General features: G+C 46.6%; 1 protein-coding gene across 7 annotated transcripts in view; it reads right to left on the bottom strand.

Annotated features, from left to right (window-relative positions):
• IRAG1 (inositol 1,4,5-triphosphate receptor associated 1) overlaps nucleotides 1-22,395 on the bottom strand; it is a 108,594-nt gene that overhangs the window by 40,331 nt on the left and 45,868 nt on the right. For 2 of the 7 annotated variants that reach the window (XM_033120378.1, XM_033120373.1), the window contains exons 3-10: nucleotides 18,120-18,220; nucleotides 16,941-17,011; nucleotides 14,219-14,392; nucleotides 13,061-13,138; nucleotides 12,259-12,311; nucleotides 12,007-12,054; nucleotides 10,216-10,833; nucleotides 7,947-8,025 (exon numbers count right to left, since the gene is read on the bottom strand). In XM_033120378.1, the coding sequence (XP_032976269.1) occupies nucleotides 7,947-8,025; nucleotides 10,216-10,833; nucleotides 12,007-12,054; nucleotides 12,259-12,311; nucleotides 13,061-13,138; nucleotides 14,219-14,392; nucleotides 16,941-17,011; nucleotides 18,120-18,220 (1,222 nt within the window). Of the gene's footprint in view, nucleotides 1-7,946; nucleotides 8,026-10,215; nucleotides 10,834-12,006; nucleotides 12,055-12,258; nucleotides 12,312-13,060; nucleotides 13,158-14,218; nucleotides 14,393-16,940; nucleotides 17,012-18,119; nucleotides 18,221-22,395 lie in introns of those variants that run through there. The other 5 variants (XM_033120374.1, XM_033120375.1, XM_033120376.1 and 2 more) reach the window with 4 other exon arrangements.

The raw sequence follows: 22,395 nt of genomic DNA, 5'->3' as shown, positions 1-22,395 counted from the left end.
TGGAACACCCTCCCTACTCACCTGATCTGGCCCCCAATGACTTCTTTCTTTACCTGAAGATAAAGGAAATATTGAAAGGAGGACATTTTGATGACATTCAGGACATCAAGGGTAACACAACGACAGCTCAGATGGCCATCCCAGAGAAAGAGTTCCAAATTTGCTTTGAAGGGTGGACTAGATGCTGGCATTGGTGCATAGCTTCCCAAGGGGTGTACTTTGAAGGTGGCCATAGTGATATTCAGCAATAAGGTATGTAGCACTCACTTTTTCTAGGATGAGTTCGCGAACTTAATTGTCATACGTGTGTGTGTGTGTGTGTGTGACATGCTTCTCCAATTACCCTCCTAGAAAGAGTAAGCGATCTACAGGGAGAGGTAAGAATTGAGAAGTACTGGAAATCAGCTGGTCTCAGACTTCTCGACAACATCTAACACAGTGTAGCATCTACAAAGTTCTGAAGGAGTGACCAGAATTTGGAACCATCCGTGCTGTCCTTCAAGAATAAAGACAATATTTTCAAGCATGCTAGAATTCAGGGAACATAGCGCCTCTGGATCCTTTTAGGAAAACTACTGAATAATGAAATCCAGCTAAATAAGACAGAAATCAAAATCCTAAAATCCGGAATGAGCAGCCATAGTAAAGGGACTGGTGGTGAGCATCAAATCTTCTTCTATATAAGTTTAAGGCTAAACAACTGTGGAAATTATGGTTACAGAATAAAATGTAAATATTATAAACTTAAAAATATAAAAAGAAAAATTTATCATTTGTATATGTGGAGATGGTAAGGTAAAAAGAAATATGAAGGTGGGAAGAAATGTTGCCATTTTCATCTTTTTCTGCAGGAGCCACGAATCCAAATTTGAAACATAATGTAAAAAACATTCCTTAATGACTCCAAACCCTTAATGTGTTTCATAACATATATTTTAAACTTTAAAAAACGAATCTCTTTTTTTCTGGAGGAAGCAATTACCAAAATTCAGCAAGTCCTACAGTTTCACTTCACTTTAATTGAAGTTCAATTAAATTTTAATGTGTTTTATTTCAAAAAGTATATCTAGCCATCTAGCATAATTTCTCTCCTTCCTCCCTCCCTCCTCCTATATTTGTGGGGAAGGGAACATTTGGTGTAAGCTATTTTTACTTTCTATTTTTCACTATTAATTGAATTTTAAAGTAACAAGCAGGAGCTATTTTTAACAAACGCAATAAAATTATTTTTAAAATATCTGCCTATACTACCTCATTCCAATGAAAGCATTTGTTTCTGGTAATCTCAGGGACTTGGAAAAGTAACTTTTGGGGATTCTGCTTAAAGGAGCTCTGAGTCCTAGGATATTCCCGAAAAGGGCAAAGCTACTGGTTAGGGATAAACTTTCTTCCGATGGATCTTCTCAGGGAGGCCTTTTCATTGCCTGAGACTGAGGGCTCTGAGCCCAGACTGGGATGTCTGGAAGGACTGCCCGTTCACTGCATGTCTCTGTCTCAGCTCACACCTCTCTCAACATTCAGGGCCAGAAACCCACCCACTTCCTAGACATTGCCACCTGATCAGGATAATAAAAGCCACTTTCAACAGCTACCATTTACTAGACATCAACTATATATTAGACACACTTTCTCATTCATTCCTTACAACAGCCCTGCAAAATAAATATTGCTAAGCTCATTTCCTGGGGGAACTGCAAGCTAGGAAACAGAGGCTCAGCTAATTAGATTCTCCAGGGTCCCAGCTAGTTAGTGTAGAGCCAGGATGCAAAACCAGGTCTGTCAGATTGTGGCATCCAAGCTGCTTGCCACGGGCATGCAACTGGGCCAGACTCACTGTCTTCATTCTCGTGAGCTGCTTCTGTGCACCCAGCCCTGAGTAATGGCACCATCATCTCAGCCACGCACACAGACAGCTGGGGGGTCTTCCTGGCCTCCCCCTCCACCCCACCCTTCACATGTCCTGCCAAACTGACCTCCAAATAGCTCTCAAACCTGCCCTCCCCACACCCCACCTGTCTATCTTAGCCCACAGTCTCATCACCTCTCACCAGGTTGTTTCCTTACCCTCTTACCTGGTCTCCCTGCCTCCAGCCTCTCCTGGGTCAGGCCAATTTTCAGAATCTGTCCAGAATTATCCTCGAACTCAGTTTAACCCTAATGCTTCCTTACCTACTGGCTCTGTGGCTTTCCAAGAGGTCCTGAATGAACTTCAAACTCATTAATTGCCCCCCTCAAAGCTGTCACTCTCCCTGATCCCTACCCACACTCCACCCGTGCTGCCCATCTCTCTGGGACACATGGCCCCTACTTGATTAAATGGATTCCTTCTGTTCCCAGAACATACTAAGCACTGGAAGATGCCTGCATGCCTTTGCTCCTGCTGTTTCCTCTGCTTGGGATACCCTTCTCTTCCTCAGCTCAAAGCTGCTCCTGGAAACCTATCCTGACTTCCTCACCACTTCTGAGCTGGCTATTTCTTCCTCCATGCTGTTGCCTCCAGCAACACCTCACTATCCAATGTTAACAGGAACAAGGTGGATCTTAGAAGTAAAATTATTAGATAAATGAATTTGACTCCTATAAATATCAAATTTTACAACAGAAAATTAACTATGGTAGGCATTCAATAAATGCACCTTCCCTCCCAATTTCTCTCATTCTAGGATCTGTATGGTTAAGAGCTCTACCTTCACCACTCACCACATAGCCTTGGGCAAGTTTCTTGTTCTCTAGATGCCTCAGTTTGCTCATCTATAAAATGGGGATGGTAATAGTAGCTACTTCACTGAGCCAATACAATGTTTTATGTAATAACTAGTCTTTATCCTATAGCAGGAACCTGGCATACAGTTTAATTCCTGTCATCAAGGCTGTGGAACTCTTATCTTGCCAGCTAAGTGGGAAGTTGTACTCTGTGCTCCACAGTGTATAGGACAGTGCTAGAGATGTGGTGGGCAACCACGTGTGTTTGACTGATGTCTCCAGAGTTATGACTTCCTTCTTCTACACTCTAGAAGCCGCATCAAAGAGCCTCATTCCCTCTGTATCCAGGACAAAAGGCTTTAGGAGCCCTTCCTGGGAGCTGGAGAGGCTGGCCCTTTAATAGGCTCTAAATACAACAGTGCATATGATCTCATGGGGGAAACTCGAGTCTCTTATGATGATTGTTTGCTGTTCCTTTTGGAGAGGGGGAAGATCCTTATCAGAACATTCTGGAGTCTTAAAAACTTTGGCTGTTCTTCAGTTTCAGAAGACTGGGGAGATCTTTTTCCTGCTGCATGTGGTCTTTCCAACAATCCAACTTGTGCTCTTCACAGGGACCACTTGTAGGATGTTTGGGTCTCGATCATATGGAGGTCATTTCAAGCCAAAGGTGTGAAGCTGACTGTGGGCCAGTTCCTGGGCTGCACGCGGGGGGTGCAGAGATGGAAAAGGCTCACGCCCTGCCACCCCAGAGAGGGCCTTGTCCCGGCTGTCATTATCAGTTTCCTGGCTATCTCAACAGCCCGTCTTGTCCCTCTGTCTGCACTCTTGAACCCCTCTCCCAGCTCAATCCACTGTCCACAAGCAGCCAGAAGAATCTCCGACATGCATGTCCAGTTCAGCATCTTCAGAGGTTTCATTCTGCACTTAGAACGAGCACTAGAACCCTTGGAAGACCAGCAAGGCTTGTGTGGCAGCCCTGCTCTCCTCCCCAGCATCACTCATTCTTCCTTCTTCTTAGACTCAGCACATGCTGTTCCCTCTACCTGGCAGGTTCTTCTTCTCTTCCTCTTTGCCTAATAAACTCCCATTCAGTCTTTAGATATCTGCTCAAATGTCACTTTTCTAGGGAAGACTTTTCCAGTGCCTCAGATGCTTCTCCCTTATAAAATCTATCGCAACATGAAATGGAATATTTGAGTGTCTCTGTAAGTAATTTCTGTCCACCTAGATAATAAGAACTCTTCTTATTCCACGAGGGGTTTATTGCTATATATGGAAAATTATTAATTAATATATTAAATTATATAATATAAATGATTCAACAGATAGCCAAAGCAATTTGATAAAACTCAACACAAATCTTGGAAGAGAAGACTACTTCCTTAAAATAAAAAAATGAAAACATAAAATATAAGAAATATACAAAACGTAAAATATTAATATATTTTATTTTACATATTTTTATATTTTATTACATATTATATCTTTATTTTATAATGATATAAAATATGAAATCATAAAATAATTAAAAATTAAAATAGTGCATTTATTTAATAATCAGACACAAATGATCCTTGAAAGAGAAACACAAAAATAAGTCAATTAAAAACAGAAATCAGGCAAGTTCTCCTTACCACCAATATCATATTAGAGAATATTGCAAAATAATAAAACATATACAGATACAAGAGAAATACATACACACACATAACTAGGACAAATAGTGAATTTGATAAAAAATAGCAGATTGTTAGATTGTGAATTTGAAAAAGAAAGGTATTCTGCAAAGTGGTCAAGAGTCTTTGGATTTAGACACATGTGGGTTCCAATCTTGACTTCATCAATTAATAACCATTTGAACTTAACCTCCCCAAGCCTCAATTTCCTCATCTGTAAAATGGGTGTAATAAGGCCTACATCCTAGGATTCTTGTGAGCATCATGTGATATATCGTCAAATGCTTAGTACAGTAAGTGATCACTCTAGGTATAGTAATCAATGCTAGTTAAGCACTATAGTAATCACTCTACCATGTTAATAATATTATACAAGAAACATGTAGGGTGGCTAGTTGGCTCAGTTGGTTACAGCGCAGTGCTCATAACACCAAGGTCACTGGTTCGATTACCATATGGGCCAGTGAGCTGCACCCTCCACAACTAGATTGAAAACAACTTGACTTGGAGCTGATGGGTCCTGGAAAAACACACTGTTCCCCAATATTCCCCAATAAAAAAAAATTAGAAAAAAAAAAGAAAAAGAAACATGTATAATACCAAGCAGCATTCATTTATGCCACTATTTATCAACTAGAAAAATCTAATGAAAAAAGTCTTCATAAATAAGCAAAAATATAAATCATATAGAATGTGCCCCAATAAGATATGGGAGACCTATACAAAGAACCTTAAATCTTTTAGAGGAAAAAGAAAGGAATACCTAAATTGACAGAGGGACAAACTATGTGCCTTAGTGAGAACTAAATGTTTGTGAATTAAATAATTTAAAAATCTACAAGTTACAACAAACAAAACTAGAACCATTCTTCTGAATCCAATGCATAGCTTTAGAGCAATCACAATTAAGTTGTATAAAATGGATAAATTTCACTTAGAGAAGTAGGTAGATAAGAGGCAAACTGGAAAGGACCTGGAATCCTTGAATCTTAGGTTCAAGTTAAGAGCCTTCTGAGGTCACCTAGTCCAAAGGGAGCGAGACCCACAGAACTGGTGGGATATATTTAAAGTCTCCATTAATTGGTGTCTGAACTGACACAGACTCAACCCCTCCGACTTCTTGTCCAGTTGTATTTCCATTAATTAACATTGAATCTTTGCATCTAGACTATAATGAATATTCTGAAAAAAGAAGAAGAATGAGGGAAAAGTAACCCCACTTCACACTGGAACATACCGTTTCCCCGAAAATAAGACCTAGCCGGACAATCAGCTCTAATGCATCTTTTGGAGCCAAAATTAGTATAGGACTTGGTCTTATTTTACTATACTATAAGACTGGGTCTTATATAATATAATATGATATGATATGATATGATATGATATGATGATATGATATGATACGATATATGATATATGATAAAATATAATACAAGACTAGATCTTATATTAATTTTTGCTCCAAAAGACACATTAGAGCTGATGGCCCAGCTAGGTCTTATTTTTGGGGAAACACAGTATAAGACAGCAGCAATTAAAACGGTGCAATTCTGATCAGAATAAAGCAAAATCAAAGGCCCCGAACTAATCTTTGAACTAGATAAAAAAGAATGTAGTATGTAATTATATAATCCACGATATAATAAGAAATATAAACACAATTAAAATATTACTGAGATAACATTATCTTAATTCTTTAGATACCTGTATCTTAAAATTTCAGAGGTATTAGCAAAATAAATATGAATAGATCAAAGTACAGAGAAACTAGTAGAAAATAGATTTGTTATCCCAATTAAAGAAAAGTAATATTTTTCTAATGATTTAAATAATGGAAGACTTCTTAAAGGAAAAGATAGGCAAAGAAAGATTGTATGAAAACTTTATAATGTCTCTCAAATAAAACAGAACTTGTTAAAAAGCAAAAAATGATAGAACAAAAAAGTATGAGAAAATACAGCCAACAAAGGGTTAATATTCATAGAGTTTATATATATTACCAACAAAAACAAACCAACCAATAAAAAACCCAAGACCCAAATGGACACATGGGTAAAGGGATCAGTAGCTATTCACCCAATAAGGAGAAAAAAAGTTTAAGTTTGAGCTTGCTCTCTAGCAAATTAATCGAAGTAATAATGAAGGGGCATTTCATACTAACACCATTAATAATACATTGTAATTGTTATTATTATTGATTATCTGGTTCTGACTGTACTAAGGAGCAAAAGCAAAGCCAAGTCCAGTGCTGGTAGTTCTCAGGGAGACTCCTCACTCAATCTTTGCAGGGAGCTGAATACTTTGGAGGCAATTCAGTAAATACAAATGTTTCCGTCCTTTGACCCAGTGACTCTCAAGCCTGAATATTCATCCCAAGGGAGTAAATTAAAGGAAGAAAGAAAGAAACTACAAGTACAAAGATGTTTATGGTAGGGTTGTTCATCTTAGTTAAAAGAAGTATAAACATCTGAAATACCCAACAATAGAGACACCAATGCAAAAAGATAGTACGCACCCACCCGTTAAATGATAAACATGAGAATGAGTCAAAATATGTATAATTAGTTAGGAAGTAATTTTTAAAAAGTAGAAACAGGAAGTTATATCTACCATCAAATAAACTGTGAATAATTATAAGTAGGCATAAATACTGGAAAAATAGAAATTGTTGCTTTTTCAGACTTTATTGGGTTTGTGGGTGAAATTTTAAGATAAATCTTCCTAGTGTTTTGAAACTGCTTTAATAAACAAATTAAAAATTAAAAGTAGAGCAGCATAGAATAATTTTTCCAAAGATTTCCTCTCAAGAGGGTTCATTTTTAAAAAATTGGTACTTAAAAGACTGTCAGAAATTTTACTTCCAGGAAACTTCTCGTTAATGTGGAATAGGTAGGTGTCAGTTACTACGTTTCGCACCAGGGGCTTCCAACATGTTTGGTGGTCCCCTGGACACACCCATATGGCAGTCCTTAAGCAAAAGGCTTGTATGCTGAGACACACCACGGATAGCATGAGATACGGGATGTCAGGAGAGGTGAGCCAGGGATGAGGGGTGAAGGGGCAGAGACTCAAAGTCTCATTTTTCAGAAGATAAGTCTGGCAGGATGGCAGGGTGGGGACTTGGCCGTCACTGGGAGGGAAGGGCTAGGGTCTGGACTTTGCGGTGACAGCAGATTAGAGATGACTCTGATGTCTTGAAAAGAGGAACTATGCTATTTGGGTGGCTTCCTGGGTGTGAAAGGAAACGGAAGCATCAAAAGTTCAGTCAGCCTTCCAGACCCAGTAGGTGCTAACAAGGCTGACGAGGGCTGGCAGGGTCTGGAAGGAGGGCTAGTCGGAAGGAGACAAGTTTAGAGGTTCTCTAACTGGGCAGGAAATGTGATCTGATTAATTTATTGATCTGTAAATATTTACCGAGGGCCTGCTCTAGTGCTGCCCACACTTGCCACTGGAACAGACAAAGGCTCTGACAGGAAGTCTAGTGTTTACACTTTTACCTTCTTTGATCTGGCAAAAATGAATCCAGCCCTGGCCTGAGGAGACACCTGCCCCAATCCCACCTACCTTTTTCTTGCTCAGCCGCTTCACTAAGGTCTGGAAGCTTGAGCCCCACTAAATTCTGATTTCTCATCAGGATGTGCTCCTTTTTAGAAAAAGCAAAAGACAACGTTTCAGATGAGGACCTCAGGCTGGACTCTCCTCTCAGTTTTGTCTATGGCTCTGTGACCACTCAGCCTCACGTGGGAGTCACTAGGTGCAGCCTCAGAGGTGGGTGGCCAGTTATGACAAGGTGACATCTGAGGAGCACCAGGAAGGTGTCTCTTCTCCCAGCCCATAAAGGTGCCTGGAACTCCACTCTTGGCACCACATTCCTTGAGTAAGAACTGTCCGCTTTTAAAAACTGCCCGTGGGCCTTGGTGACTGAGCTGCCAGTCACACTGTGGCTGAAGGACAAGCAGAAGCTGAGCCCAGGGCTCTGTGGACAGGAGGGTCCCCTGCGTGTGTACGGGTCTGCCAATGGAGATCATCTTTTGTGCGTTCAAGGCTGTGCTCCGAGCTGCTGGAGCTTCTTGCCCTGTTGCCCTAGGCAGTGAGCAGCTACTTCCAGGAGTTGTGGCCTGCCCCACTCCGTTCCTCAGTAGCCTGTTATGGGACCTCTTGAGCTGTTAAAACTCTCCAGACCAATGAGGCCTGAGAGTTGGTGCCCTAAAGCAGCAGGTCCAGCAGCTACCGTCCTGCCTGGGGCCTCAGCAGGTAGAGCCCTGGAAGAAATGGGGATACCAACCACAGTATGTGGCACAGGTAGGCTCACACCTGCTCCTCGTCCATCAGCACCAGACCACTCACTACCCCCAAGTGGAAATGCCTGACCCAGCTCCTCGCCCCTGTGACTGGTGCTGTAAAGGGATTCTCAGTCTCCCATGTGGCAGAGGCCACTTGAGTGGTTTGCCCCTTGGGTAAAGAAGGAAATGATGGGGCCAGCTGAAGATACTCATGGCCCAAATGGAAGTCACAGGACAGGGCCCTTTACCTGTTTCCTTAGCAAGCCAGAGGCCAACAGCCAATCAGCTCTCAGAACACTGGGCTGGGATGGGGTGCTCAGGTGCCAGGGCAGAGGGTAGTGGGATGGGGCCCCAGGCGCTTTCTGGCTTTCTTTGCTGCAGAGAGAAGCTTGCGGGGGTGTTCAGTGGGGGTGGACTGTTGCCTGGGCCTGGCATCTCTTCATGGCCAGAGGTCCATGAAGGCAAGTACCTGGCTGCTTGGTCCCCTGGTACCACCTTCCCCAGGGATCTGTGGCCCGCGCTGGGCAGCCCCTCCAGGCCTGTGCTGACCCACTAATCAGTGCGGTTTTCCTGGCTGGGTGGGGTTTTCTGTGTTAAAATGTTAACAGCTGCAGCCAGGCCCTAGCGCCCTGCGCCTCCGACTCAGCATTATGGGAGGTTTCTGAATAGGATAGGGGCCAGCACTGGCGAGTGTCCCTGCTAGCACAGATGCCCTGTCACTGTGCTGACTGCTATGATGCCTTTGTTCCTTCTCTGTCCCACAGTCCTCTGTGGAGGAGCCAGGGGAGTCTTGTCCAGCTCCAGCTGTGGGGGCACCAGGTCCTATCCTGTGAAGTCCCAGTTGCCTTGGCCTGTGGCCTGGGCTGGCCCTCTGTGGAAGAGGGGACTGGATAAGGACTCCTTTGTCCTGTTAACCTCTTCTGTCCTCGCACCATGGTTTCTCTCCCCTCCATCTCTGGACACCCCCTGCCTAGGGTGGCAGCCCCATAAGAGACCACTGTGCCTGGTTTGATGGCCAGTAAAAGTGGGGGGACATCATGGACATGGGAGGAAATTCACCACTGGGGGGAGCAGCCCCTCCTGGCCATTATTATACTTGGGGATGAATTTGAGGCCCTTTGTTAACAGGCATCAGGAAGGAAAGCTTGGGCTCATGACAAAGGGAAAAGCTATTCCCTCCTTGTCTAGCCCAGTCCTAGGCATGACAAGCCACTCCATCAAGGGCTTCCTGTTTATGAGCCACCAGCTCCAGCTAGAGGGGAAAAAACACAGCCCCGGCTGAGGGCTCGCGTGTCCCTTCACACACTACCTTCCCTGGAGTGTGGTGTTGTGTGGCAGCTATATCCCAGGCTGACCTCACCCTAGTAGGTGGGGCAAAAGCCCCACCGAAACTGGTGTTTATGAACATGATGTGGCACAGTGGGCCTGATTTATTGGGGTGGGGAAGTTTAGGGCCCCCCAAGTCCCCTGGGCCCAGCTCGGCCCCAAGGTCTTCTGCCCGGGCCGGACCTGGAGCACACACCCCACCCCGCTGGCCCCCAGGAACCCACCTCACGGAGCTTGGTCAGCTTCTGCATGCGCACAGGCTGCACTTGTATCTGGAGGTCTTTGAGTCCAGGTGCCTTGGCCAGCTTGCTGCTAGCTTTGCCCGCAAAACGCTTCTCTTCCTCTGTCAGCGGCAGCTTGGCAAGCACTTTCTGCAGCCGAGGGCCAGGTTCTTCAGGAACACTGTCCCAGGAGACCCCCCGCAGCAGAGGTGGTCGGGAAGGAGGGGGCCGCAGCTCAGCTTTGGAGCCAGCCTTGGACCCTGTCAGCTCTCCAGCTGTGCCTTTTCCCTGCGGAGCCAGGGGAGCTGCGCCTCCAGAGCCCTGGGCTGGACTTTTGGGCAGAGGGTTGCCCTCCCTGGCTGTCTTCAGGAGCAGCTTGCCCAGCTCGCTCTCAGCAGGGCCAGGCTGGGGGCTGTTGAGGGCCATTTTCCCACCACTACCTATGCCAGAAGCTGGGGCCTTGGAGGTGGCCTCAGGGCACTGCAGGGGATCGAAGTTTTCCTTTTGCTCTATTGCAATCTCTTTGGATTTTTCAACTGTGAGAGAACGAGGACTCAGCCTGCCCTGAGACACTTTCCTCTGGTCATTCTGCTTCCGGTCAGCTAGCCCTTTGGGGGTATTCTGAAAGAGACAAGGTAGAGGTGGACCTCAGAGGCAGGTAGGGGAGGAGACAGGTGGAACCAATTCTGTTGTGGGGCCTCTGTCCCCATAGACTCTGTGTGTGTGTGTGTGTAGGGGTGTGAGCCAGGAGGAAGGGGAGGGCTTCTCAGTGAAGTCTGAGCCAATAGAAGGGACCCACAGACAAACCTGAGGTTTGTAAAACAGAAAAGGGACCTATCATTTAAAACCTGCCAAGAACTTCCCAAGGGCTAGGAGCTATGGAGGAAAGTGGAACAGAGGACAGCCTGGTGTAGTCACTGGTTTTGGTCTTAACTCAGTTGCTCCAGATTCTAGTACTGGCTCTGCCTGGCAAGGCCCTTAACTTTTAGGGACTCATATTTGTCATCAGGTTTGTGAAGCCTCTGAAATTGTATGCAAATACTCGTGTGTGTGTGTGTGTGTGTGTGTGTGTGTGTGTGTGTGTGTTTTCTATGCATCTCTCTGGGAAGAGAATTTATAGCATTTCACAATTTCTCAAGAGTTCCATGATCCAAAAGAGGTTAAGAATCATTGGCTGAGGTGATTCTTGCAAAGGTGGTATCTTAATGCTCAGTTCACTCTTCTTTCATTTCCCAAGGGAAACCTGCTTTGTGAGGGGCCTGTGGGCCCGTGTCTGGGTACTTGTGTGGCTGCCTTGTGTGTGTGCTGAGACTCCCCCAGAGGACTGTAACCCTGAGCCAGTTCTCGATGAGACGATGTTCTGTGCCGCCCTCAACCCCCTCATGGGCACTGTGCTCTGAGTGGCTGTGGGGCCCTTTTATTGCTCATCAGAAAGATGAGATTTTCCTGGCTGCCCCTCAGAAGAATCCTAACCAGTCCCGGTGGTTTCCTGCAGTTTTCACTAGAGCAGTCTTGCCTGGCTGTTGCTGGTCGCTGGCCAGTAGACTGCCTGGGGGTACAGGGCTACGGGCAGGACCACCGCGGAGGTCAGCCCTGCTGAATCCTGCCTCCTTACTCTCTCCGCCTCAGACGTCCAATCACAACAGGGCAGGGGAACCACCTAGCTTTCCCAGCCTCAGCCCTCCCCTCGTGCATACCCACTGGCACCAGTGGGTCCCTACCCAGAGCCAGCCCGGGCTTCTGGGACACTGTGTCTCCCACACCTGAATCATCCAAATGGGGGCTTAAACTCACAGGCTCGCAAAGGTGAGGTGAAGAGACTTCGGCCTCATCCCCCTTCTGCTGGAGATAGAAAATATGAGTCAGTCAGCCACGTGAAGGGGCCATATGTCCTCTTGAAACACCCCAAAGGAGGTGCCCAGCCAAGGTATGGAGGCCTCCCTCACCGGCACCCTTATTGCAGTGGGTCACGAAGGGCCTCTTGGTGGCTAAGGTCTCAGAGGAGAGACCACTTGGCATAGAAATCCCAAATGAGGCCCATGTTACCTGTGATGGAGCTCCAGGTAGAGGGGACTGTGGGCCACCGCAGGCATCCAAACCTGGAATGGTCCAGACACTGGTGAGTGATGTCCCGCACCCCAGACTCTAAGTTGTCCCTTTAGCAAAAATACAGCTACCTTCTCAGAATGTCCTCCCTCGATTCCCTCAGGCCTGGGAGCTAGTAATGCCACTGTTTGTGGAATACCTCTCATTTGCCAGGTTCTGTGGTGAGCCTGGAAACCACATGAGGAAACTGAGGCAGAGGGAGATCAAGGTCACAGAGCCAGGAAGTGTCAGCTCTGGGATTTGAATCCAGATTGCTGGCCTGAACCTGAGCTCGCCCCGCAGCTCTGGGAAAGGCAGGCTGCTCTCCCTAGCACCCTGTCCCTTCCCCTGCTGCTCTGAGGGTGTGGCCCTGAAAATGCCTAATGAAAGGGGAGAAACCAAAAAGCAAAGAGTGGCCTCAATAGAGGCCTTTCCAAATAAGCTCTAAGCTGACCTCTGAGTCTTCTCTGGGCAGAGAGTGCCAGCCATAGGCTCCTTGCCCCCACCCTCACCCAGCGTGCCTCCTCCTGGGTTAGGCCTGTCTTCCCACATTAGCTCAAAACCGCAAGATAAAGTCCATCCTCTTCCTCTGAGGCAGACCAGCCAGGCCCAGGGGGCCGCACCCCTGGGAAGGGGGCCAAACAGGGGGCTTAGCTGGGAAGCCTGAAGGATGGGAGGCCTTCTGGTCAGACCAGGGGAGGGGCTGAGCTGCCACCCAAAGGGAGAAACCAGCGTAGGAAATGCCAGGGGGGTTGGACCTCACCAGGCAGCGTGGGGACAGTGAGTGAGTTGCTCCGCGAGGATGCAGGAGAAGCTGCGGGGCTGAGGTTTGGGGAGATAGCTGTGGAGACAGACACAAACTGGCCAGCATTTGTGAAGGTTTAGGACTTCAGCCTAACAAAGACATCCTTTCAGGTATTTCTGAGCCCTGGGAGCTGGGTCTGCCTTGTTAAGGCCAAGGGCTGATTGTAGATTGCCATATAAGATGCCTACTACAGCCTAACACCTCCCTGCTGTCAACCCATCAGAGGGGCACTCAGGTCATTTGGGGGCTGAGGATTGGGGTCACACCCTCAGCCTGCTTGGCCTGAGTTCACAACACCTTCTGGAAACAAAGGACCTGGCATTGCTTGGCAGGTACAGCTCCAAAGGCTATACCTCCTAGGCTTGCCAGGATAGCCCTGATTTCAAATGCTCCCCTTGCCTTCTAAGTGCTTTCAGGCTTATCTAAAACTTGCCTCAACGCTTTGCTCAGGAAAAAGAGTGACTTTAGCCAAAAGTATAGCAGGGTGGATTGTGGATTTCAGGGCCCAGGAAAACCTTCCTTCTGATTCAGAAATTCCATAAAGATGACAAAGACCACATTGCCTTCCCTTCAGAGCCTAGGATCCTTGCTGGGGTCCAGAACTGGAAACCGGGGAGAGAGAGCCCAGTGCAGGCCTCTGCAGACCTTTGCTGAGGAGGTACCCAGAGAGCGGGGCCTCCTTGGAGAGGTGAGGAAGTCATACAGACTCTACCCACATAGGGTGACCCTAGAATCTGTGCACACGGGCATCACAGAGGATTTCTCTCCAAGCAGGATTCAGGGCTGGGGTAGCCCCAGTCAAATTCATGGATATCATATGGGCTGACATTTCTTGTAGAAACAGGAGGCCACAATGGTCACACACAGGCCCCAAAAAACAAAAAGCATAGTTTTCTGGGCTAGAGTTGGGTCAGTTATTTTGGAGCTTCTGAAACAGGGCACGATGTCCTCTCCTCACAGGATCTTCTCCATAAGGCCTCCTGGACCTAGAGGCCTGGGGGCAGATGAGTCACAGGCCACCCCTGGAAAGCAGGGCTCCCAGAGAAGCTGGGGCCTGGTCCTCCCCACCCCTGCGCCTCCTCAGAGGGACTCAGGGTAGCCCCCTGTACGTCCTACCTGACGGGGACTCTGCAGGGCTGCTCCTGGACTTCCTCCCGCGGCGCGTCAGGAATCGCTCACTCACCGACTTGGCTTCTTCCAGCAGCGCCAGGTTTTTCTTCTTGTCCTCCTCTGAGATGCTGATGTCTGGCAGCCGGTCATTTACCAGGTCAATGACGTGCCCCGCAGGGTCTGCAGAGGGAAGGTGGGTGCAGGCTGAGAGCCACAGAATCCTTGGCCCCTGGCTGACAGGCCCTGTCACCCCACACCTCAGCCCAGAGATGCTGCCCAGAGCAGATTGTCCACCAAACCTCAACTCAATGCCGGGCTATGGAGAGGGCTGCGTGGGGACAGACAGGGCTTCCTCAGCAGTCCTGGCCCCTCCGGCTTGTAGCTTGTGACTGTGGCAGGTCCTCTGTCACAAATGGTCATGAAGCCACCTAGGTTGCCAGGATTGTCCTGAACTCCGCTCTTAGGGAAAGCCATCAGGAGCCTCACCTCTGTGCTATCTGCTCCCCTAGCATGTTCTTCCTTCAGGTCCCTGTTTCTTCAACAAACTGATGAGCTTACGGTGTGTGGGTAAAGGGAGCAGTCCAAAGATCATGGGCCAAAGACACAATCCCATCGCTCCCCTCTCTCCCTTCCTTCCTCCACTCACACTGTTCACCCCCATCCTTCTCCAAAGCTGCCCCTTCTCCGGCAGGCCTTCTCTGGGGAATGACACCCAGCTGCTTGGAAACATAAAGGTCACGCCACACTCCTCCCTCTTCCTCAGTCCCCCACATCCAACCAACTGATCAAGTTCTGGTCATTTATGTCGCAAATGTCTCTGGAACATGCCCCTTCTCTCCATTCTTGCTCATTAGCTCTTACCTACACAATCACATCAGCCATCTCATAGGTCTCCTATGTCCAGACCGTCCCCTCCATCCCCTCCTCCACTGCCTGTCCGAGTGACCTTGCTAAGAGCCATATCTGACCATGCAGTTGTCCTGTCTCCTCTCATCAGGACTCCTCACGGTCCCCAGTGTGACATCCAAATGCCAAAGCAGGCCCAGCCACTTTTACTGACCCAACATGCTCCTCCCAAGGCCCATCCCCTCCAGCCCCTCAGTGGTGAATGGCTCCCCAGCCTCCATTCCCCTTTCTTTTAGTCATGCTCCCCAGTTTGCTTTGGGTGAAAGCCCTCTGAGTCTCCATTACGTTAGTTAGGAAGGAGCCAAACCCCACCCCCACCTCATCCCAAGGGCCAGGATTGGACTGTGAACCAGTCTTAGCCAAGGAGTTCAATCTCTCTGGGCACAGTGATCAGCGCAGGAACGGCCACGGGTGGCCAATGAGAGGCAGCCCTGGGAATTGTGTTGGATACATGGGGAAGAGGAACTGCTTCCACTGATGGGACGTAATCCTAGAGTTGCTGGTCTCAAGAAGAAGCCAACACACAAGAGAGGAGACTTGAAATATGGGATGCGACAGTTAGTAATGGCCCCGCTTGAGTACCTGGATTCAGAATTCCCTGAAACCACATGCCTTGGTTTTCATTTGTTTTGATTTTTTTTTTTTTTTTTTTTTGCCATAAGCTAGTTTGAGTTGGGTTTCTATCATTAAAGAGTCCTGAGTAATACACACAACAGAACATTCAGTTGCTCTGTTATGGCTTCTCCGTACGTACCATGTTATTTTTTTCACCTGGGATGCAATGCCTTCCCCCCCACCTTTTGTCTACCTGTCCAACTCTCTACGGCACAACTCAAATACTCTCTCCTCTGGAATACCTATCCAATCTTCCCCTTTCCCAGAGAGAATTGGACCCCTTCCTGCCTCAGTTTCCCTAACATTTCTATGAAGGGTCTTACAATACAATGTCCTGATTATATCGCTTCACTTCTCAGTCTCTTCATAGACTAGAAGCAACATGAAAGCAAGAACCAAGTCTGTATCATATCTCTGCTCTGAAGGTCCAGAGCAGGCCCTGAGAGACTGTTGGGAGAACAAGTAGGTGGCCCTGCATTCAGGCACCTGCCTACCTGGGTGGGGGTCGGTAGGGCTCTGCTTCCTGAGCCCCAGAATTGAGCCTCACAGCTGTTCTCTTTTTCATTTCCTTATCTTCCTTTTCACATCCTGGTCTTGTCTTTTTACCAAAAGAAACTGAGATGAGACATCTTACTTCTTTGGGGTTCAAACACAGAGGGGTGAGTGATCAACTTTACCCTGTTGTGCTTTGTGGGGACAGAGTCCCAGAGAGCAGTTTCCAGACTCTCGACCTCACGTGGAAAGGTGTTGGCTCGGGTAGTAGATGGCCATCAGGGTAGACTATCTGGCCATCAGCTGTTACCAGTTAGCCATTAGCCACTAATATATCTGCCGTACGTAGGTTGGTTGGTTAGTTGGTTGGCAGAGAAGCGGACGGCGGGTAGTGGATCGTGTGGCTCCTGCTTCCTGTATCTCCAACCCAGCCGCCAGCAAGAATATAGTGGTATGACTCCCCTATCTGTGGCACCATTGGTGTTCCTTTTTGGGCTCACCATATCCTGCGTTCTTGCGCGGGAAGTGGGAGCTGAGACCCTACCTGACACCTTGCATGACCTGCTTGTAGGGATGGGCCTGCCTGAGGAGCAAGAGAGGACAAGGGGCCCAGCCCAGCCAAGCTGCCAGACCTCAGTCTTCCTACTCAAATACACAGAAGGTGTGTTTGACCCTTATGGTTGTAGAAATAAGATCAAGAAGGCCTAGCCCTTACCCACAGAAGTCAGCGAAGCAGTGGAAACCTTCAAGTGTCGGTGAGAAAGCCTCCTGTGGGGACTGTGAGCTCTGAAAGATAGAATGGAGCCATCTTGTTAAGAAAATTTGTCCACAGCTTGGAAAGAGGCAAACAGATGCCCGGTATACTCTTTCAAAGTCATATGAGAATATCATTTTATGAGCTAGACTAAACGAGGGAACTTGTTAGACATGCAAATTCTCAGGCTCCACCCCAGACCTACTGGATCAGAAACTGGAGGGATGAGGCCCAGAAATGTTGATTGGACAAGCGCCCCAGGTGATTCTAATGCACACTAATGTTTTCAAATCACTGCCCTCAAGAGACGTAACTTTGACTGCGTACTAGTTATTAGGGCCCAGACTCGGAGTGAATATCTAATTTATAGAAAACTCATAAAATATAAATGTTGTCTGGTAGAGATGCAAATGATTTCTGCTTGGGAGAAAAGATAAAAATACGGTTTCGTTGTCCTATAGAACATTAACTTACTTTATATCTAACTTAGCAGTTTTATTCCATCATTCTTCCCTTCCCCGCTGCTTATATATGTGTTTATCAGTTTCTTATATCCTTCTTTGAACTGGCTTTGTTATCCTGATGGGTCCCTCCGTCATGAGTTAAATATATCTTTGACACATGCTAGCTATATATTTGTATGAGAATTATCTTGGGTACGTTTTGGAAAGTGTGCTTAGACAATCTCTTTCTAGCTAGACCAATGCATGGGCTGGTGCTGAGTGAAATGGAGTGACATCCCCATGCATGTGAGCCAGTGTCCCTGCTAAGAGATCATCCTTCACACAGGACCACTTTGGCAGGAGGCAGGATTCTACAGTCAAAGACTCACATCTTGCAGGTCTGTTTGCAAACATCTGGGCAGTTATTGTAGAAAACTCCTCTGCTATGGTTTGTGCTCTTCTTAAAGGCTAGCAGAATGCAAAGAGCCAAATCCAGGAGGGGAAAAATAATTTGGGGGCGGGGGTAGATCATGGAAAAATCCCAAGCTCTCTCTTCCATTTTGAAAAACTGCTTGATTGTATTCAATGAAATGAATCAAGAAAGAAGGAAGGATTTATAAAAAAATATATAGCTATCTAATCCCTGTGCTAGGAAATGTTGTTGTTCACAGTGCAAAGACCAGGCACCTGGGTGTACCTGTTGGCCAGGTTTTTGTCAGTTTCTCCTTCCGGTGAACTGGCATCCCCAGTCAGGACGATGGCGGGTGGACTGCAAGATAGTCCCGTGGTGGGAGGGCCCTAGTGGTTTAGAAGGAAAATACAGATGGAATTAGGCTTGGGAGGGAGAAAGCGTCCAGGAGCTGGAGCATTTATTCCAGCATCATGACACGCAGAGCCATCTTGATAAGGGGACAAATGCAGTTTATCAGGATTATTCAGAGGAAAAAAATAAATACATAGGCAGTTTCTCCTTCATACCCCAGCAGGCATTCACCTAAGTTTAACACGACCTGCTTTGCATGCACTAAGATTAGGGACTCTCTAAGCCATCCCTGGTTAGAAAATCACTGACAATATAGGAAAAAGTGCTGTGCAGTCCCCAGGCTTGTGGTCAGCCTGGGTGGGGAAGAATGGAAGCCAAGAGAAAAGGTTTTGGCACCCACATATTCCTGATAGTGCCAGTCCTACGTCTGGTTAATGTGCTTACAACCTCTTCCACCCATGTCATCATTTTTTTAAAACTTCTTTGTTAAATATGATTGCTGTACAAAAAGCTGTACATATTTCGTGTAAACTTGATGAGTTTGGAGATAAGCATACGTCTTTGAAACCGTCACTACAATCTATGGTCACATAAACCTATTCATCACTTCCAGAATTTCCTCCTGCCTTTGATTTATGATGACAATCATAATGAGAACACTGATAAGATCTACCTCCCTAGCAAAATTTTAGGTCTGCAATACAGTATCGTTAACTCCAGGCTCCTAGATCTCAAGGACTTCACTCATCTTGTACAACTCCCACGTCATCTTGAGGGAGCCCCTTCCTATATGGCCTCGTGGGTGACTGTTACCGTGGGAATGCTGACTGAAACACGGACTGTGCTTGCAGTGTGTGCGTGAGGTTCGTTTCCTGGGTGGAGTTTACTTTAACCATGAAAAGGTTGAGCTCTGAAAAGTACCCATTTCGTGTTTTGTTTGTCATATTTAGAAATTTTCTTTCTTGCATGACTCCTTTGGTGAACAAGAAAAAAATGGACTTTAGCTAAAATATTATTTTCACGCTCATTATATTGTATGGTTTCTGCCACCCCTTGGGGAGGGCTTTTATAAGTTCCCAGCATGCATTGGTGCAGACGGTCTATCTAGGTCTATGTAAAGGGGCAGGAGGGGGCAATCATTCATTTCTGCGTGATGTGTCCTGAAAAAGAAAATCCTGGTGGTGGTGATGGTGTCATACTATATACCCATTTCCAAGACTTGAGTATATTCAGGCTGCTGAGTAAGTAGAATGCAGTTCATTCGTTTTGTTTTATTGACATACTATCGATTTCCCAAAGCAATTTGAAGTAACCAACAGTAAAGAATAAGATATAAAAACATGAGACTATAAAAATGGGGGAACAATACGATAAATATAAATATCCCGAGCAGATAAAGAGAAATGCATGCTCCTTCTAACCATTCATGGTTTGACTCTAAAGTTAAACGATTTGATCTGAAACCTAATGAAGCTGCGATGCTGTGGTCCAGGCTTTAAGATGGAAAGCTTTACACAATTGTTCAACAGACAAAACGCCAATCCAGTCTTCACTCTCACCTCTCAAAGGACATGAAAGGGAACAAATCTTAACTCCCATCCTCTCCTCTCCTCTCCCCTTTGACTCTTCATTTGCTTACCCTCCCCTCCCAAATCCTCTCTCCCTCCCTCCTAAAGTTACTCCTCCTGCTCCATCCAATTGTTTATTGTGCAGATTGTCTTGACTCTTCTTTTTATGATTAACTCACAAAAGTTTTCAAAAATGTTAGCATCTAAGAGAGGGGTCCTTCTATAAACATTCGCACATTATTATGCTTTATTCTGTCCATTCATCCAGCAAGCATTTACTTACCTCTGTTATGTGTTAGAGTCTATGGTAAGGCCTGGGAAGACAAAGGTAAACCAATCAGCCCTCTGAAATGCTTCCCAGTTAGCACAATGGGATGGAAAATGGTGTGGAAGTACCCTCCCCCAGAACCCCCAACCCCAGGTAACAACCAGCACTGCTGCCCTAAGTGTTGAAACCTGTGAGGTAAATGGTTTTCTGGTGGAAGTTTTCTCTGCCTTCTGGCTATAAAGGTCACTAGCAGCAAAGCTCTCCTGAGGTTGCTGTCATGCGTGGGGCTGCAGGCACCCTCACTCAGAGGGGTGTTGGGGCACAGGTGCCCCCATGGAAAGGCAGAAACAAGCCATGGGGGCAAGTGCCAAGCATGTAACCACACAACTTGAAGCTGCTTAAAAGTCAGGAGGCACGAAGCAATCAGAAAAATTTTCTAATCCCCTGATGGAATGTCCTGGAGTGTTCCTCGCTCTCTCCTTGCACTATGTATAAAATATACAGTAATAAAATCAAATTTTCTTTCCCTAATCAGCTCACAGAATGGTTGAGCAAGTTCTGGGCAACTTCTAGTGTTCTTCAAAACTGTCTTGTGGGAAACATTCAGTCTTGTGTAGGCTATTTCACTCCAGCAGTCACTGGGGAGACTAATCCAGGAGAGAGTGTGGGACAATTCCAGGGGGCCCTTGGGGTGAAGTCTGCCAGGTTTTAATGCAGTGTAAATACCCATCCCTGCTCCCACTCTGAGATGCCAAACAGAAGGCAGGGCCTTAAGAAAGTCTGTGGGGCAGTGCGTCCAAATACAGAATCCGCCAAACGAGTTACTAGCTTCAGGATTTCAAGGGTCTGGGCCCTGGGAGCCATACTAATTCATGATACGGCTTCTCACATACTAGCTGTGTGACCTTGGGCAAGTTCCCTCGCCTCTCTGTGCCTCGGTTACCTCGTCTATAAAATAACTATCTCACAGGGCAGTTAGAAGAAGTAAACAGGTTGATACCGAAATAGGATTGCCAGGTAAAATACAGGATGCCCAGTAATATTTAAAGGTCAAATAAGCAACGAATAATTTCTTAGTATAAGTGTGTCCCAAACATTGCATGGACATAACTGTCTTTTCATTTGTTAAATCTGGCAGCTCATGGGGGGCACCTGGCTCCTAAAAGCTCAGTAAGTGTCAGATGTTCTATTCTGTTATTATTGCCATGAGACTGAATTAATTACTTTGGAATTTGGTTTTGAGGAGGTTGTCATTTGTAGTATGGGGTCTGAGCAATCATTTAGAGTTAAATTAGGAGGACGTAGGCCTTCTGATGATGGAGCCACAGAGCGCCTCCCCTGGGCATTTGGCGCACAAGCCAGGGCAGCCCACCTCCCAGGCCACCTTCACCTTGCTCCACGCCCTCTCTCACCATCTGCTTCTCAGCCCAAGTACAGGTGCCCGTTGTGAGTACAGGCACGAGAAGCCAAGGAGCAAATGTGGGTAGAGGAAAGTGACACTAACTCAGACCTACCCCGTGCCATGCCCTCTCCCAGACGCTTCCCATGAGATTTTTCATTCAATCCTCCCAGCAATTCTGTGAATGAACCTCACAATACCCACCTACAAATCGGGGGTGATAATACCTCCTGACCTCATAGAATCATGAGGAGGAAATGAGAGGAGGAAAGTGAAGGCCCTGACAACGGACTATGTGATCGATACATCTCTTTTTTCTCCTCTTTCCCATTTCAATCCTACTTTACCAACAAAAACGGACTTGTTCAGGGCTGTGCAAGTGGGAAATAGTGGAAGGGACTAAACACCAGGCCTGGTGGCTTTCCCACTACACAAGCTCCACTTATAGTCATCTCCAGATCTCACCTCCCCTGGGTCCTGGTGTCCCATAAGTCTTCAATACTTCTTTCATATTCTTCCAAGCTGCACCCTCCCTCACAAGCCCCTTCCTCCAGGCAGCCCTCAAGACAGCACAAGGCTGCACACACAGCTGAGTAAAGGTAGCAGGGACAGCCCCTCACCCTTCCAGGGGACCGGCCTCCCCAGGGGTATGCCTCCCTTCCCTGGAGTCAGCCAAGCACTGGGGGGCTGGGCCATCTCCCCACAAGCTCGCCCACCCTATAATAAGACAGCAGGTCACATTTTGTTCTCCTTAAATAAACTTATAGAAACATTTAAATGTTTATTTTGCTCATAAATTCCCAGGAATGCACAACAGTTTCTTAACTGCCTGGGTGCAGAGATAAATATAGGCCAGATAGACAGGAAAACTATCTTCCTTTCCCCAGTGTCACATGACTAGGCCTGGACTAGGAAACTCTAAACAGCAGCCCCGGACCCAGCCCAGGTGGGGAGTGGGCGTTTGGCTCCTGCACT

Source organism: Rhinolophus ferrumequinum, chromosome 11, assembly GCF_004115265.2.
Source record: "Rhinolophus ferrumequinum isolate MPI-CBG mRhiFer1 chromosome 11, mRhiFer1_v1.p, whole genome shotgun sequence".
Taxonomy (NCBI): Eukaryota; Metazoa; Chordata; class Mammalia; order Chiroptera; family Rhinolophidae; genus Rhinolophus; species Rhinolophus ferrumequinum.
Note: the sequence above shows the minus strand (reverse complement) of the source record. Positions and strands in the feature narration are given on the sequence as shown.